The sequence below is a fragment of the Haliotis rufescens genome, unplaced genomic scaffold (assembly GCF_023055435.1).
Source record: "Haliotis rufescens isolate VD_foot unplaced genomic scaffold, xgHalRufe1.0.p SCAF_3, whole genome shotgun sequence".
NCBI classification, from domain to species: domain Eukaryota; kingdom Metazoa; phylum Mollusca; class Gastropoda; order Lepetellida; family Haliotidae; genus Haliotis; species Haliotis rufescens.
The window spans coordinates 5,694,103-5,710,384 of record NW_025964001.1 but is presented as its reverse complement, the minus strand read 5'-3'; the positions used below and the strand labels follow the sequence as shown (position 1 = coordinate 5,710,384).

At 40.7% G+C, this 16,282-nt stretch overlaps 1 protein-coding gene across 1 annotated transcript; it reads left to right on the top strand.

The window, feature by feature from the left end:
- The first annotated feature begins 72 nt into the window (after nt 1–72).
- Nucleotides 73–15,228, top strand: LOC124131809 (cryptochrome DASH-like). Its single transcript, XM_046495288.2, has 13 exons — nt 73–400; nt 1,139–1,311; nt 2,337–2,436; nt 3,562–3,680; nt 4,715–4,863; nt 6,399–6,561; nt 8,102–8,271; nt 9,875–9,934; nt 10,677–10,759; nt 11,200–11,274; nt 12,396–12,515; nt 13,900–14,073; nt 14,881–15,228. Exons 1-13 carry the CDS (start codon nt 323–325, stop codon nt 14,953–14,955), a joined length of 1,539 nt encoding a protein of 512 aa, XP_046351244.2. The 5' UTR covers nt 73–322; the 3' UTR covers nt 14,956–15,228.
- The last annotated feature ends 1,054 nt before the right edge of the window (nt 15,229–16,282 follow it).

Sequence of the window (16,282 nt, the reverse complement as noted above, 5' to 3'; positions counted from 1 at the left end):
GCTGCGATCTGTCAAATATGCGTTCTTGGAGTTGCCTCCCTTCGGGCACCTGTCAAGGAAGACTTGGTTTGCTCTCACGCATGTTCACATTCGAAGTACCCAATCGCGCAAGCGCGACAGGACAAAAGGAACCTGTTTAGAAAGGAGACATTAGGAAAGCTCCTTGCATTGTCTCCAGCGCTTCCTCCAAGAATTAGACCGGACTGATCACCACAGAAGCGTAGAGTCTTGAGCTAAATATTAACACGTGCAGTGTGTTTTGATTACATAAATCGAGTGAGAAGAGAGACGTCACACAGAAGGCTCGCCATAGGAATATTTTATGAATGGAATTATGGCTTCAAGAACAGGAACTATCATATGTTTGTTCAGGAACGACCTGAGATTGCACGACAATGAGGTAAACGAATCGGATTACCAGCTGATTGCTGTAAACAATTTACGTTCCAGCAAAAGTGGCAATGTTGATCACCAACCCAAACTGGGGTATAAATGCGCTTGTACTAACATAACTATGTATGTAAATAAAGTACACAACAGCAAATTTGCACGATATTCATTTATTTAAGATGTGATGAAAGTCGACATCAATTTTTAAATGTCGCTACCACATCACTAATTATGCCATAAATCGTAATTAGCTGGAATTAATCGCAGAACTATTTCTACTACAGCTTGTGAAGGTTGCAGTAGGGTTATTTAAGGTTTGCTAATAAGAATATAGAGCTTGATTACAGGCTTAAATAAAAAAAAAATGCTCAGTGTAGCAAAACTAGCATATATGTGTAGGTTGAACTTCATCACTCATCACTGCATGGTTGCAACTTACCTAATCCTTATTTAGTTGTCACTGTAGACAAAATGGTAGATACTGTCACCATATACTGATATCAGACTTATCACTTGCAATGGGTCGAATTGTGACTAAACCCTACATTCAAGTCATATGACATTCAAATATTTACCTCTCTTTGAAAGCCTGAAAGGTGAGTGTTAAAATGAGACACAACACCTTTATATAAATTGCCTTATAGGTTGTTGAAGTACACTATAAAACCAGTGATGATTTTGGTGATAGTCTAACACAAAGTTACATACACATTCAGTTTGTGTGATCAGTTTGGTTGTATTACATCAGGCGCTGTCCTGGGCTGTGAAGAATGGCACACATGTTTTGCCCTTGTACTGCTTCGACCCTCGTCACTACAGGGGCACCTACCACTTCAACCTCCCCAAGACTGGAGCCCACAGACTCAAATTCCTCCTGGAGAGTGTTGCAGATCTCAGACAGTCCCTGCAGAGTAGGGGGAGGTAACTACTGACTGATTTAGTGATGTGTTGGGGAACAAATGAGCATTTTCTTGGCCCAAGTTCACCTTAAATCCAATACTACTTGTAACTATTGCTGCAGTGAACCATGATATATCAAAATCTCTTACAAGCATGTTTTCTGGTTTCGTCATCAATTGCATCAATTGCAATAATAGGGGCGGTGGGGTAGCCTAGTGGTTAACATGGTTAAAGCGTTCGCTCGTCACACCAAAGACCAGAGTTCGATTCCACACATGGGTACAATGTGTGAGGCCCTTTTCTGGTGTCCCCCGCTGTAATATTGCTGGAATATTGCTAAAAGCGGCATAAAACCATACTCACTCACTCAATTGCAATAATAAACATTACATTTTGCAGTGATCCAGTGGAGTTTCGCAGAGGTTGAGAAATGTGGACTTGTTCAACATCCTCCTCATTTTTTTGGCTTAACTGAAATTGAGTCACTACAAGGAATATCATCTTATTCTCAGCAACCTCTTCCATCCTATGAAGTAGGCCCAGTCAAGTAGATATTCCAAAGTAAACTCACCCGTAGAGATCCAGGGATGAATAGGTCTTCAACAACCCATACTTGCCGTAAAAGGCGACTATGCTTGTCGTAAGAGGTGACTAAAGGGATCATGTGGTCAGACTCGCTGACTTGGTTGATGCATGTCATCGTATCCCAATCGCGTGGATCGATGCTCATGATGTCAATCACTGGATTGTCTGGTCCAGACTCGATTATTTATATATAGACCGCCGTTATACAGCTGGTAATATTGCTGATTGAGGCGTTAAACAACAAACAAACAAACAAATCTAAAGTAGACTATATCTTTTCAAAGCATTGTAGTTATTGTCTATTTGGAGGGAACATCAATCATTTGTACATTATTTTCTCCCTATATGAATTATACATTCATTATGATGAATGAGCCTGTCAACCGGATCTGATTGATTTACAGATTAACAGACAACTACAATCACCCAATACCAAAGTCGCCACACAATTTCTTTTTCAGTAACCTTATGGTTCGAGTAGGCAAGCCCGAGGAAGTAGTTCCACAGCTGATAGACAGTATCGGTAAAACATTGGTGCAAGGGCTGGTCTACCAAGGGGAGGTAACTGCAGCACAACATATCCATTGCAGCATCTTACTAGCCATCTTCACAAGGCAAGAGCGTCCACATGCCTATTTGTCATAGTTTAGTTTCCACCCTTGCCTCATCAAGCCCACTAAGTGTGCTAAATATGATTGGACTATAGCACAAATCGATACTCCAATCAGAGAACATTTCATAAAATCAACATCCAGGTTCCCAAAACATGGCCGCTGCCATATAACTTGTCATATTAAGTGAAGACAAGTATTTTCTAGGTCTTTCCAAGTTTTAAATCAATTCACCCAATTACTGTGCTTCTAAGCAGTATGATGATGAGAATAGCCATCAAACGTGACAGGTACACATTCATATGAAAGTGATTTACAGCTGCCTGTTTGTTGATAATATTTCTTTTCCATCTTTTAAACCCCCTCAACTTCTGCCTTTCTTTGTCTGTCAGGGATGAAATCGTGAATGTTTTCATTATCTGATCAACCAGTGCGTTGTCTATGGTGGTCACCATCTTTGTGAAGGCATACAAGCTAAGAACAGTGATCTGATTGGATATTGCGTTTTTATTACAACGCACAATTCATGATCTATGCGAGGTGACGCCGCGGTCGAGCCAAGAAAAGTGGGCTTGATTAGGCAAGGTTAGAAACTAGGCTTTGATATAGACTAGTGGACACTCTTGCCTCAGGAAGATACTTACTAGCAAACACAGAAGTTTCAAACTTTCTGTGTAATACTGAGTTCACCGGTGCATTGGTTTGAGTTTACACACAGAGCACAAGCTAAACATGACCAGGTGCCAATAATAAAATACAAATAGACATTTTATATTGTTGTGTTTTTTGTCCAAATATGTGCAAAGTAAGTTGAGTAGGTTAGGCTTGTTCTGATGGTCTTACAGCTTAACTTATTACATACAGTTGTTTTGTGTTGAACATAATATGTTTACATTCAACGAAAAAAAGACGTCCTTTTCAGATTTTGTTTTTTCCACTTGTTGTAATTAATATTGATGATTTTGGAAAGAGTCTTGCCTTCGTAGGAGTTTTGTCTTCAGCTTATGAATGTCATCATCACAATGACTTTGCACAGCGTGTTCGATTGTACAATGTGGTGAGTATTGTCTTGTAGGTGACAGAGGAAGAGTTGACAGTTGAACAAGGCTTGGACAAAAAATGTGGGGTCAAAGTTCATACAGTTTGGGGCCATACTCTACATCATAAAGAAGACGTACCATTCAACCCTAAAAAGTAAGAAAATAATATTGAACATACATCATGTCTATTGCTATCAAATGGTTATACCTGCAAATAGCTGTAATGCTGCTAATGCGGAATTGTACAATTCATTCATTCATTTATTCATTCATTGCAGTCTGCTTATATCATCTAATAGCATCAAATGTTATTGTTACTGAGTGAACATCAGTGGCATTTAGAAACTGTAGTATGTTTGAAGACGGTTTACATATCAACTTCTTTACACTTTCAATACACTGAAATAGACATTGGACTTCATTTATATGTCTCTTGTCTCCATTATATTCAGCATGTTGAGGTTGCTATTTCTATATACAAAATCTTTCACACTTTCATGCAACTTAGGACTAAGGATTTCGGGTCTAGTGGTAGAGTGCCGCCCAGAGAGCAGAAGGTCCAGGGTTTGATCCCCAGACGCATCATACTAAAAGACGTTAAAAAATGGTACATGTTGTTACCCGCTCGGTTTTAAGGGGCTAAAACAAGGACTGGTTGGCTCGGAGTCAGTATACTGTGTCTGAGTGGGGTATTCATGTTAAACTCATGATCGGCTAGCACTATCAAATCGGCATCAGTCAGGACTAGTACAAGCAGCCACACACACACGTGCATGCACATCGCGATATAAATGCAATAATCTTGGACGCGACATTAAACCCCATTTCACCTCACTTTCATGCAACTCAATACTTGATTTGTCTCCCCTAGCTTGAGCGCCAGTGGAAATGATATAATTTTAGCTTGAACATACTCTGTGTTTGTTGCACTCAGCAATAGTCCAGCAGTCTGTAAATAATCAATCCTGAACCAGACAATCCAGTGGTTGATATTATGAGCAACTATCCACACGTTCGGAGTAGGTTGACACGAGCCTGACGACCTGATCTGTTCGATTACCTCTTACAACAAGCATGGGTTGCTGGGGACCAATTGTAACCCCAATCCCTACATATTGGTTGAACGTAGCACTATGACAAGATGAACAGCCATTGATTGGTTTAATCTTAACACATGACACACTCTAGTGTTCCAGATGTGTACACACAGTTCAGGAAAAGAGTTGAAGACCAGGCCCCAGTCAGATCCATCATCCCTACCCCGCACATGTTGAAACCTCTCCCCCCAGGGATCGAAGAGGGCACGATCCCTACCCCATGTGATCTTGGGGTTGAAGGTCAGTATTTCTCATTTAGTGCAGTGGCGACTCATTTGGGATTTCCTGCACTGCAATACATTATGATTCAAGTATTCATACCAAATGGCACATGTAAACATGGCGACTCATTTGGTGCAAAAATGAATTGTTAAACATTATGTTCTGATGACGTGCAATGGTTCCCTTGTCTACTAGTGTTTTCAGACTAGGATTTGTTTTGGTCACTAGTCAATCCCACTGATGATGGAATATGTTTCTTATAGGGATGGTACGGGTAACTTGGGTACTCTGGTTGGGTAGGTACTGAGTAGGACCTGGGTACCCAAAGGAATACCTGGACCCGTATTAATTTACGTGATATATTGTTTGATGACAAAAATTATCTCGAACTATATGGTGACACTACAAGTCACTAATGTTTGCATAACTTTCTGACTATGCACCCATTCCTTCAGACTTTTATATGTTTGAATAAAGATAAACCTTCAGTCAACTTCAGTGTGTGCATGACCAGATCGTTTTATACGTGTATCTAAATACATTTTGTATAGGGCCATGGTCAAACTATTCCCAGTCAAACATTTGGTACCTATCTCTTGATACTTACAGAGCGTACTTTGGTAGGAAGGGGTAATAGGGGTGGATACCTGGGGGTAGGGTACCCAGCAGTGTGGGGTAGTAGTAGGGGGTTGGTACCCGGGTATGTGTGTGTGGGTGGGGGGTGGGGTGGGGTAGAGATACCCGGGGTAGGCCGGGGTACTAGGATGGTGGATATACCTGGGTAGGATGGGGTAATAGGGGGGTGGGGTAGGGTGGGGGGGGGGGGGGGGGGGGGTTGGGGTTTGGAGTGGTACCTTGGTACCTTTCAGTATTTACTGTATGTTATACTTCAGACTATGTACCAGAACGTATTTGATATACCGGGTATCTGAATTGAGTATATTTGTTATCTTTTTAAAAATATTTGCCTATATACAGCGCCATGTTTTCAATTCTGCTTTCAATGTTTCCTTATTCTGATGGCTAATCTACTTTGAAAACATTGGACTCAACCCATGCTACTTCTTTTAATATTTTCACTTATACCACTGTTTTGTTGTCATGGTAGAATGTTCATACCGTGTGAAATATAATACGACTGCCCGGACCCTTGTTTAATCTCGTGATATACTGTTTAATGACATGCCCAATAAAAGTCGATGGTTACACAGCATAGCTTATGTTCACATTTCTTTCTGACTAGGCAAGCATTCATTGTGACTTTTATATGTTCGAGTAAGGATAAAGCATCTATCAACTTCAGTGCGTACATGATCACATTGTTTTATATAAGTATTCTAAATAGCTTTTGCCAAGGCTGTGGTAAAACAATTCCCATTCAGACATTTTGTGCCCAACTCTTGAGACCCATAGCGGGTGCCCGGGGTAGGGTCGGGTAATAGGGTGTCGGGTACCTTGGTGGTAAATTTGGACTCGTCCCAGCCCTTTAACCCCGTTCCGCCCCATGTTACTACTTACATTGTGTGGCCCTACCATGGAACCTTCAATTTCAGAATCAACAAAAGACCCAAGGACGGCATTTCCCTTTGCTGGAGGGGAGACAACTGGTGTGGCAAGGCTACAGAACTACTTGTGGGAGACGGACAATGTGTCCCAGTACAAGGAGACAAGGAACGGTATGATCGGAGCCGACTTCTCCACAAAGTTTTCACCATGGTAGGTGTCCATTCATCTTATGCTTGAGAGAAGCATTTATCTATGGCTTCGTATTTCATTGTGCACAGTTGCATCCCTTAGAATTGCCAGGAACCTGTCCCTATTATCATGGGTTTGAAACCCTGACTTGCCTATATTATAATCCTTGGTTTGTCAGCCAAATTGTGCTTCTGTTTCACCAAAGTGATAAGTGTCAGTTTACCTCAGGATTTTTTGACACAGTGGTCGGACGTGCTGTTCACAGCAGCATCACTCCCCAGACACTCGTTTATCATTCAGGGGTAGGTGATACACATGCTGTAGATCAAGTAAAGATGATGTGCATCTCTCTTCTCCATCAAGTGTGTAAATAGGTTGGTCGACCAATCTAGTGGCGCTGTGAGCATGATAAATATGGGCTTCAATGTCAGAAATATATATAGACCTATAATCCCATGATAATCCTTGACAAACTGTCCAGTAGTCATGGTATCCTTAGGACAAATAAAACTTTGCCCTTTTCATGGTTTTGCTATATGTTATCATTATAAGGACAAGTGGGCTAAAGCTGTTACCATATATCGCTGTGTATAAGGCGAGTTTCTCGTACCTAGAATTAGGGGGCTTTCAAAGGGGGGTTGTCTTATACACAGGGTTGAAGAGTTTTGATGGGGGTTTTCCCCCCTGACACAGAGACATTACTGTGAACACCGGAAATAGCATGTAAAAAAATGCAATTACACTGTCTGGTTATAAAAAGTGTTCTTTGTATATCTGAACTTATGTTTGTTATCTATTTTCTTAATGTTATTCAAAATTTCATTCAATATTGTTAACATTAATTTCGGCAAAATTGTATGTGAAGTGATCGGCAGATCGCACAACTCACTTGTTTACAGCAACCATGGTCAGATTACTGCTATTGACGCCTTGAAACAAACTTTAGATGATAGAGAATGGATATCTCTGCTATTAAAACAATGCCTAGCAGAACAGGAAATACAATTTAATCGGTAAATCATCATGTCTAGCCATGTTATATTGCTAATTTCAAATTTGTATTGACCAAGTTTAATTGTTATGATCTGTTCGTTTCGCTGAAGGATATGATGTAATTTTTTTCTGCAGAAGACAAACCTGTTTTTATTGCAAATGTAGCGATTTTGTATGCGCAGGTGACGTGCTTCATTCCGATTCGCTTTATAGACAGGATATAAATTAGCATCGATTTTGAAGGTTTTACAGGGGAGTCGCCTTATATGTGGGGTCGCTTTATAGACAGTGATAAACGGTAGTTTCTATCGCTGCCGATTGGATATATCTTTTATATTTGAAAATAGATTTACAACGATACACAAAGATCTCATTTTAAATGCATTACTATTACTTATTTTGTTTATCCATTTAATACTTTTGAAGAAGATCTTATAATTTCAGGCTATATTTGATCTTTGTACACTAAAGTTTATTAGCGGAAATGAAGCTATCTACTTGAGTCATGTAATCAGTGATCTTGGGATAGCCTGTCCGTGCTGTAAGAAAAGTCCTCTGTGTATTCTAGGCTGGCCCATGGATGTGTCTCCCCTCGCTTTATCCACTCGGAGATCAAGAAGTATGAGGCAAAGAGGACAGCCAACCAGTCAACGTATTGGGTGATATTTGAACTGCTGTGGAGGGACTACTTCAGATTTGTGGCTCTCAAATACGGAAACAAGATCTTTTTCAGTGGAGGTGAGTTGTCAGTGCAGGGATTGATGTGGCCATTGTCAGATGCTGATATTCAGCATTAGGGCAAAGGGAATCCCAATGTGAGCTCCCAAATTGAAATATAAAAGATTTATCATTAATGTTATAGCTTTGCTGAGGTGACTCATGTTTTACTGGACCGCCTCCGTGGTCTAGTGGTAGAGCGTCCACCCGGAGAGCTGAAGGTCCGGGGTTCGATCCCTGGCCATGTCATACCAAAAGATGTTAAAAGATGGTACTTGTTGTTACCATGTCTGGCGTTCAGCATGAAGGGGCTAAAACAAGGACTGGTCGGCTTGGAGTCAGTATACTGTATCTGGGTATTCATGTTAAACTGCGACATGGTATCTCAGTGAGCTAGCACTATGAATAGCCCGGACTAGTGCAAGCAGCCCAAAACACAAACACGCACACACACACGTGCATCCACGTCGCTATATAAGTGGAATAATCTTGGACGTGACGTAAAACCTCATTTCACCTCACCTTTGTTTTACTGATAGAAGGAGGAGGCCATGTTTCACATGGTTGATCACATCACTGCAGGAGGATATTTTTCGCACATTATTCATGCTACCACAAAACAAACCTGAGGACATCTCATTACAGGTCATGCCAGAACGATTTTACACACTTTGACCCAGCAATGAAATGACTAACAAGAAGTCGACATTAGCCAGTCAGAAGGCAGCTTCCTCAAGCTTTGCAGCACCTGTTTCAAACTGTTGACTTCCCTTCTAGACTACACTTTGAAAATTGATTCAAAATTTGAAAACTGAACAAAAGAAAATGATGGCTGATATTGCATGGCAGTACTTCCCACGTACCATGGAAAGTCGCTTCTGTTTCCAATGTTTATCCCATTGAAGTGACAGATAGATGATGACCCATGCATGCTTGCCGTAAAAGGTGACTATGCTTGCCATAAAAGGCGTCTATGCTTGTCGTAAGAGGGGACTAACGGGATCGGGTGGTCAGGCTTGCTCCCTTGTTTGATGCATGTCATTGTATCCCAATTGCGTGGATTGATGTTCATGATGTCAATCACTGCATTGTCTAGTTCAGTCTAGATTATTTACAGACCGGCATCATATAGCTGGAATACTTCTGAGTGCGGCATTTAACAAACAAACAAATTTCAGAATACCCTGTATTAACGTGTTCAAGGTTGTATGATTAGAAAACACATTCCGACTGTCACTTTCCAGACCTGGTTAGCGACGCTCTGATTAGGCGGATAAAAGGTCATTCTGATCGGACCCGTAATGGGATGTCCTCAGATCTTTGTTTAGCGGTAGCGAGAACTAAGATCTGATTTTAATGACATTGTGGAATGTTAAAATTGGACTGGAATAGTTTCAGGCCACAAAAAGAAATGCAACTGATTCCATTATCCTGGGCATGTTTGTCACTCTGGATGTACAAACATTTACTTTTCCCTTACAGTTGAACTAGCCAGCATGACTAGTGGCCTTCTGCAGTCATCTAGCCCCTTAGAAATGTTACTAGCCACAATCAGCAAGCTAGTCACCAATTGTTAATGTCTGATGTTGTAGTGTGACAACTCTTAGTATTCTTCTCCCTTCAGGCATAGTGGGGAAGAACATACCATGGAAGAGAGACATGAGGCAGTTTGAAGCTTGGAAAAGTAGGTGCATATATTACTATTTGACAGAGGTAGCATTAGAGTCACACTAAAAGGCTGGAAGACCAAAAATAACGTGCACTTTGCTTGGGGCACTGTGATTTTGTTACACAGGGATCGGGTTTTCAGGCTTGCTGACTTGGTTGATGCATGTCATCGTATCCCATTTGTGAAGATCGATGCTCATGATGTCAGTCACTGGATTGTCTGGCCCTCACTGGCTGCCTTTGATATATAATCCTTTATCATCTGTGAATTATGTCATTTCTCAACATCATTTCTATTTCTGTGGTTTGAAATGTACAAGCTGCCATGGCTTTATATGCACGTACATGTATGTAAATTTGTTGTGACAAGATCGACAAGATCGATGAACAAACACAGATTATGATATCTCGGACAGTTTCAAACATTACTGCTGAGACTTTCACTACAGCTGATGATTGTGTGAGTAAATTGATTTTACAATGACACATTTATCACTTCCTCAACAAAAATACCACAACAGAACAGCAGGGTGGGGTAGCCTAGTGGTTAAAGCGTTGGCTCGTCACACAGAAGGCACTGGTTCGATTTTCTACATGGGTACAACGTGTGAAGCCCGTTTTCCGGTGTCCCCCGCCATGATGTTGCTGGAATATTGCCAAAAGTGGCGTAAAACCATACTTACTCACTCACTCAACCAAACTGCCCCACATATTCTTGAAGTTGTTTGATCGATGCATCGCTGTGTGTTCTATGACAGGAGGCACTACTGGTGTTCCATACATCGATGCCAACATGCGAGAGCTGCTGGCTACTGGATTTATGTCCAACAGGGGCAGACAGGTAAGCACTATATCCTACATTGAAACAAGAGATAATTACCAATCATTACGGGGAAACTCTTACATTTCTTCAAATAGTTACCATAGTTACCACTACCAGTAAATAACAGATTATGCATTAATGTATTAATGCATTAAATTATTTTTTACTCTAAATTGGCTCATGTTGATTGGTAATGCACAATATCATTTGTATGGTTCAAATAGAACATGTTATTTTTTTTAATGTTCTCTCAATGAAATAAGAATGATTTAGCAGCAATTTTTGGAATCTCAAAATGTTTCTTTTTTAAAAAGATACTTGTGTTCTAAACATGATAAATGGGTTTACATTTTACACTTGTGTCAGAACTAAGATGCAGTGAATATCATTGATGGAAGTAGTTAAGCTGCTCACTGACTTTCTTACTAACATTGTAATCAATCACTTTCGCTTTGCAGAATGTTGCAAGTTTTTTGACAAAGGATCTGAAACTGGACTGGAGACTGGGTGCGGAGTGGTTCGAATCTATGCTGGTAAGATGTAGAGGTGTAACGATACAGGAGGGTTGCGATACGATACGTATCGCGATACAGGGGTCGCGATACGATACAGTGTTTACTGGTACAAGCTAAGCCAAGTTGATGTCTTTCTGCTCTCTAAAAGATGTAAAACTGTGTTATGAAAATATCGTATGCATCGCGATACATGCTTTCCAAATCGATGCATCGTATCGTGGGCTGTGCATCGGGATACAATACTGTATCGCCGTATCGTTACACCACTGGTAAGATGCATTTGTAACCTGCTGGTGAAACATTAGTGTTAGTATCTACTGATAGAATGGGGATTCTCTGCTGCAGATAACAGTGGTCCAGTGGTCTAAAGTACTACAATTTGCAGGGAGTTACCCCCCTTGATTCTGCCTGGATCTGCTGATAGTTTGAACTGATTGATCCTGATTCGGATCCTTAGCACCATACATCTCAGGTGTATGCTTGGTAAACGTCTGAGACCAACATCACTTGCCCTCACAACAGCAGATAAACATTTGATGCATATTGGAAGAGTGACGGTTGAAGTGGGAGATTTTCTCACAGTGTATCAGATCATACACCAAGAAGATAGTTCATTATATTACCTGGGTACAATGTGTGAAGCCCATTTCTGGTGTCCCCCACCATGATATTGCTGGAATATTGCTAAAAGTGGAGTAAAACCAACTCACTCACTCACTCACTATATTAGCCAGTTTCACATTTTCTTCAGCCATGTCCAGTATTGATGCAGTCATGATTACCAGGCAAAACTATTTCAATACTTCATTGATCATGTTCCATGTGAGATATTATGGTTTTGGTACTTTCATTATAAGTAATTTGCTACCTGTGAAGATCCGGGGTAGAATAGGTCTTCAGCAACCCATGCTTGCCATAAAAGGCGACAATGTTTGTCGTAAGAGGCGACTGACTCGCTGACTTGGTAATGCACGTCATCGTATCCCTATTGCGTAGATTGATGTTCATGTCAATCAATGGATTGTCTGGTCCAGACTCGATTATTTACAGACTGTCGTCATATTTGTGTAATATTGCTTAGAGTGCAAACAAAGGAGTCATTTGTGATGAGTCAGCAAGGATGATACATTGTATTTCAGATAGACCATGATGTATGCAGCAACTATGGCAACTGGTTGTACAGTGCCGGTATTGGTAATGACCCTCGTCAGGATCGCAAATTCAACATCGTCAAACAGGGCCTGGATTATGATGCTCAGGTGAGGAATGACCGAATATCTACATACAAGGTTGGAGAATATCCGTGTTTAAACAGTATGAACTGCACTTTCCCCGAGGCAAGGGCGTTAACTGACTATAAAAGTCCAGTTTTCACCCTTCCAGAACTAGGCTGGAATTCTGAAGTTACATTTTAGCTGGACAAGAGAGTCTTTGCATAGTCCAATCAACATCGCGTAATGATGTTGACATCTGGTTCGTAAACAACATGGATTTCAACGTGCAGATTTCGGTCAATTGCAAGATTTGCAATGCATGTGTACTGTGAACTCAGCAACGACAGATATTTTGCAATCTCTTCTCATTTTCAATCAAGGTGATTTGATGCACCTTGTAAGACCCATGTTAGTACAATATTGATCTTGATTATCGATCAGATCTTCTTGACTGGCGCCGCCACTTTGTTTGAAGCAAATGCAAGTGATATGAGAGATGGAAACTGATTCGTCAATAGGAGGGACAAAGAAGGGACAGAACTCATAATATCCACTACGATCAAACCTGGAAATTCCAGCCTTGTTAGGCAAGGATGGAAACTGGACTTTTGTAGTCAGTTAACACCCTTGCCTCAGGAAGATGTATTATCTGAGGTTATTTCAAGAATACCAAACAAAACCAGAATATCTACATACACAGTTGGAGAATATGTTTTCATACCATTGTTCAAATAGTATTAATAACAGAATAACATGTACAACTTTTGTATTGAATTTAGATGTATGATAAATAAAACTAAATATGTATGTGTTGTATCTGCTGGTATGCTAGTAAGTTTTGGATTCATAAGTTTTGTGAAGGACCTGCTTGGAACTGGTACTAGCATTTGTACTGAAAAAAGTTGAAGGCAAGATTGACTCATGGGTTTCAAATCAAGAAATAATACATGAACTATATTAAATGTATTAAAATGGCAGCGTCTTTCATGCATTTCACCATGACATGAATATTGTTATATTGCCATTTGTGCACAAGCTGTGTGCCAGGGATATAATTAAATGTTCTTGAATAATTGAGTTGTTTTACTTTTGTTACTCCAGAATATTTTTTTTTATACCTACCTAACATTTTAGGACAAAAGTCGAGTAAAAAAATACTCAAGTTTTTTGTTGTTATTTTTAATTTAATTTAATTCTCATTCTCATTCTCATTCTCATTCTCATTCTCATTCTCACTCTCACTCAATTTGAGCGGACAGCTATATTTTTAGCATTGTATATTTCAAATCAGACTCAACATGACATTGTAGTGGCAAATAGGTCCAGGGTATATATCTTAGTAGAAAGGACATATAATACTCTGGATAATCAAGAGATCATGTTAAATATATTATTACTGCTGAAAGTTGACGTTAATGTTGATCTCCAGGGTGACTATGTCCGCCTGTGGGTGCCAGAGCTGTCGAAGGTGATGGGGGGTGAGGTACACACTGTCTGGGCCCTCAGTAACACAGTTCTGTCTCATGCCGAGGTTTCACTGGGAGAAACATACCCCAAACCTCTCCTTGTTGCACCGGAATGGGGCAGACACAGTGCCAAGTCGGTAAGTTCTTGAATTAATGGAATCCTAAAACTCTGGGGGGCAACCCTGGACAGGTTAGATTCCATGTACATGCATTATCATTATCAGTATCAGTATCAGTATTATACATTTATATACCGCAAGTATCCAGGTACTAGTATCTGCTCAAATGCAGTTTTATTTGTTCCCCGACCACTGTTTGCTTGTCTATAGTTGACATATCCGGTTCATCAGGATATTTGGTCAGTCAGCACCTGTACTCGTGCTGGTGGTTTGTTTGTTTGTTTGTTGTTGAACGCCTCACTCAGAAAAATTCCAGCTATATGAGGGCGGTCTGTAAATAATCGAGTCTGGACCAGATTATCCAGTGATTGACATCATGAGCATCGATCCACGCAACTGGGATACGATGACATGCATCAACCAAGTCAGCGAGCCTGACCACCCAATCCCGTTTGTAGCCTCTTACGCTAAGCTTAGTCACCTTTTACAGCAAGCATGGGTTGCTGAAGACCTATTCTACCCCGGATCTTCACAGGTATCGTGCTGGTGGTAAACATCTGAGACCTACATGACTTCTGGCCTGCTTCTCCTACTTGGCCCACACTCAGTGGTACAACTAACTTACTGTTCAAAACAATTTATTTGGTTGCTCAGACTTGGTACCCCAACAGCGGTACTCACAATATCAATCACTGGATTGTCTGGTCCAGATTTGATTTTGATTGTTTACAGGCCGCTGTCATATAGCCGAGTGCAGTGTTAAACAACAAACACACTAGAGCTGACTATTATCATGTTAAGGTGATTACAATTGAATTGTTTTAGCGTGGCGGTACTCGGGGAAGGGGAGACAAGCCACGACAGAATCGAGGGATTGACTTCTACTTTAAGAACAGCTGAAGCAAGTCACAGAAGCAGTTGCCTGGATATTGGGAAAGCTATCCAGCTTTAGTCTGTCCACTCAGGGAAGATTGGTCATTTACTGAAGATGGAGATATTTGCCATGTCAGTCACGGACAAGAAAGACAGGGACAAATTCATGCCCATTTGTTTTATGTTGAAATCCATTTTTGTATTTTCAACAGTAGCGGAGATGCAGAGATCTGAAACACCATTATGTTAATTGTAGTGAATTGTACTTCATTTTTTTAAATTAAAGTGTAAATACCTTAATTTGTTTCTGCATACAGTCAGACAACATTGTCTTCAATTCTTGGAGACAGAACATTACACAACCAATGTCTGCAATTACAATTATTTCAGTGTGGGGTTGGTAGATCTCATTGAATGTAGGGCCATTGGTAGATCTCATTGAATGTAGGGCCATTGGTCGTGTATCTCAATGAATGTAGGGCCATTGGTAGATCTCATTGAATGTAGGGGCCATTGGTCGTGTATCTCAATGAATGTAGGGCCATTGGTAGATCTCATTGAATGTAGGGGCCATTGGTAGATCTCATTGAATGTAGGGGCCATTGGTAGATCTCATTGAATGTAGGGCCATTGGTAGATCTCATTGAATGTAGGGCCATTGGTCGTGTATCTCAATGAATGTAGGGGCCATTGGTAGATATCATTGAATGTAGGGCCATTGGTAGATCTAATTGAATGTAGGGGCCATTGGTAGATCTCATTGAATGTAGGGCCATTGGTAGATCTCATTGAATGTAGGGCCATTGGTAGATCTCATTGAATGTAGGGCCATTGGTAGATCTCATTGAATGTAGGGCCATTGGTAGATCTCAATGAATGTAGGGGCCATTGGTAGATCTCATTGAATGTAGGGCCATTGGTAGATCTCTTTGAATGTAGGGCCATTGGTAGATCTCAATGAATGTAGGGGCCATTGGTAGATCTCATTGAATGTAGGGCCATTGGTAGATCTCATTGAATGTAGGGACATTGGTAGATCTCATTGAATGTAGGGCCATTGGTAGATCTCATTGAATGTAGGGCCATTGGTAGATCTCTTTGAATGTAGGGCCATTGGTAGATCTCAATGAATGTAGGGGCCATTGGTAGATCTCATTGAATGTAGGGCCATTGGTAGATCTCATTGAATGTAGGGGCCATTGGTAGATCTCATTGAATGTAGGGCCATTGGTAGATCTCATTGAATGTAGGGCCATTGGTAGATCTCATTGAATGTAGGGCCATTGGTCGTGTAGCTCAATGAATGTAGGGGCCATTGGTAGATCTCATTGAATGTAGGGGCCATTGGTAGATC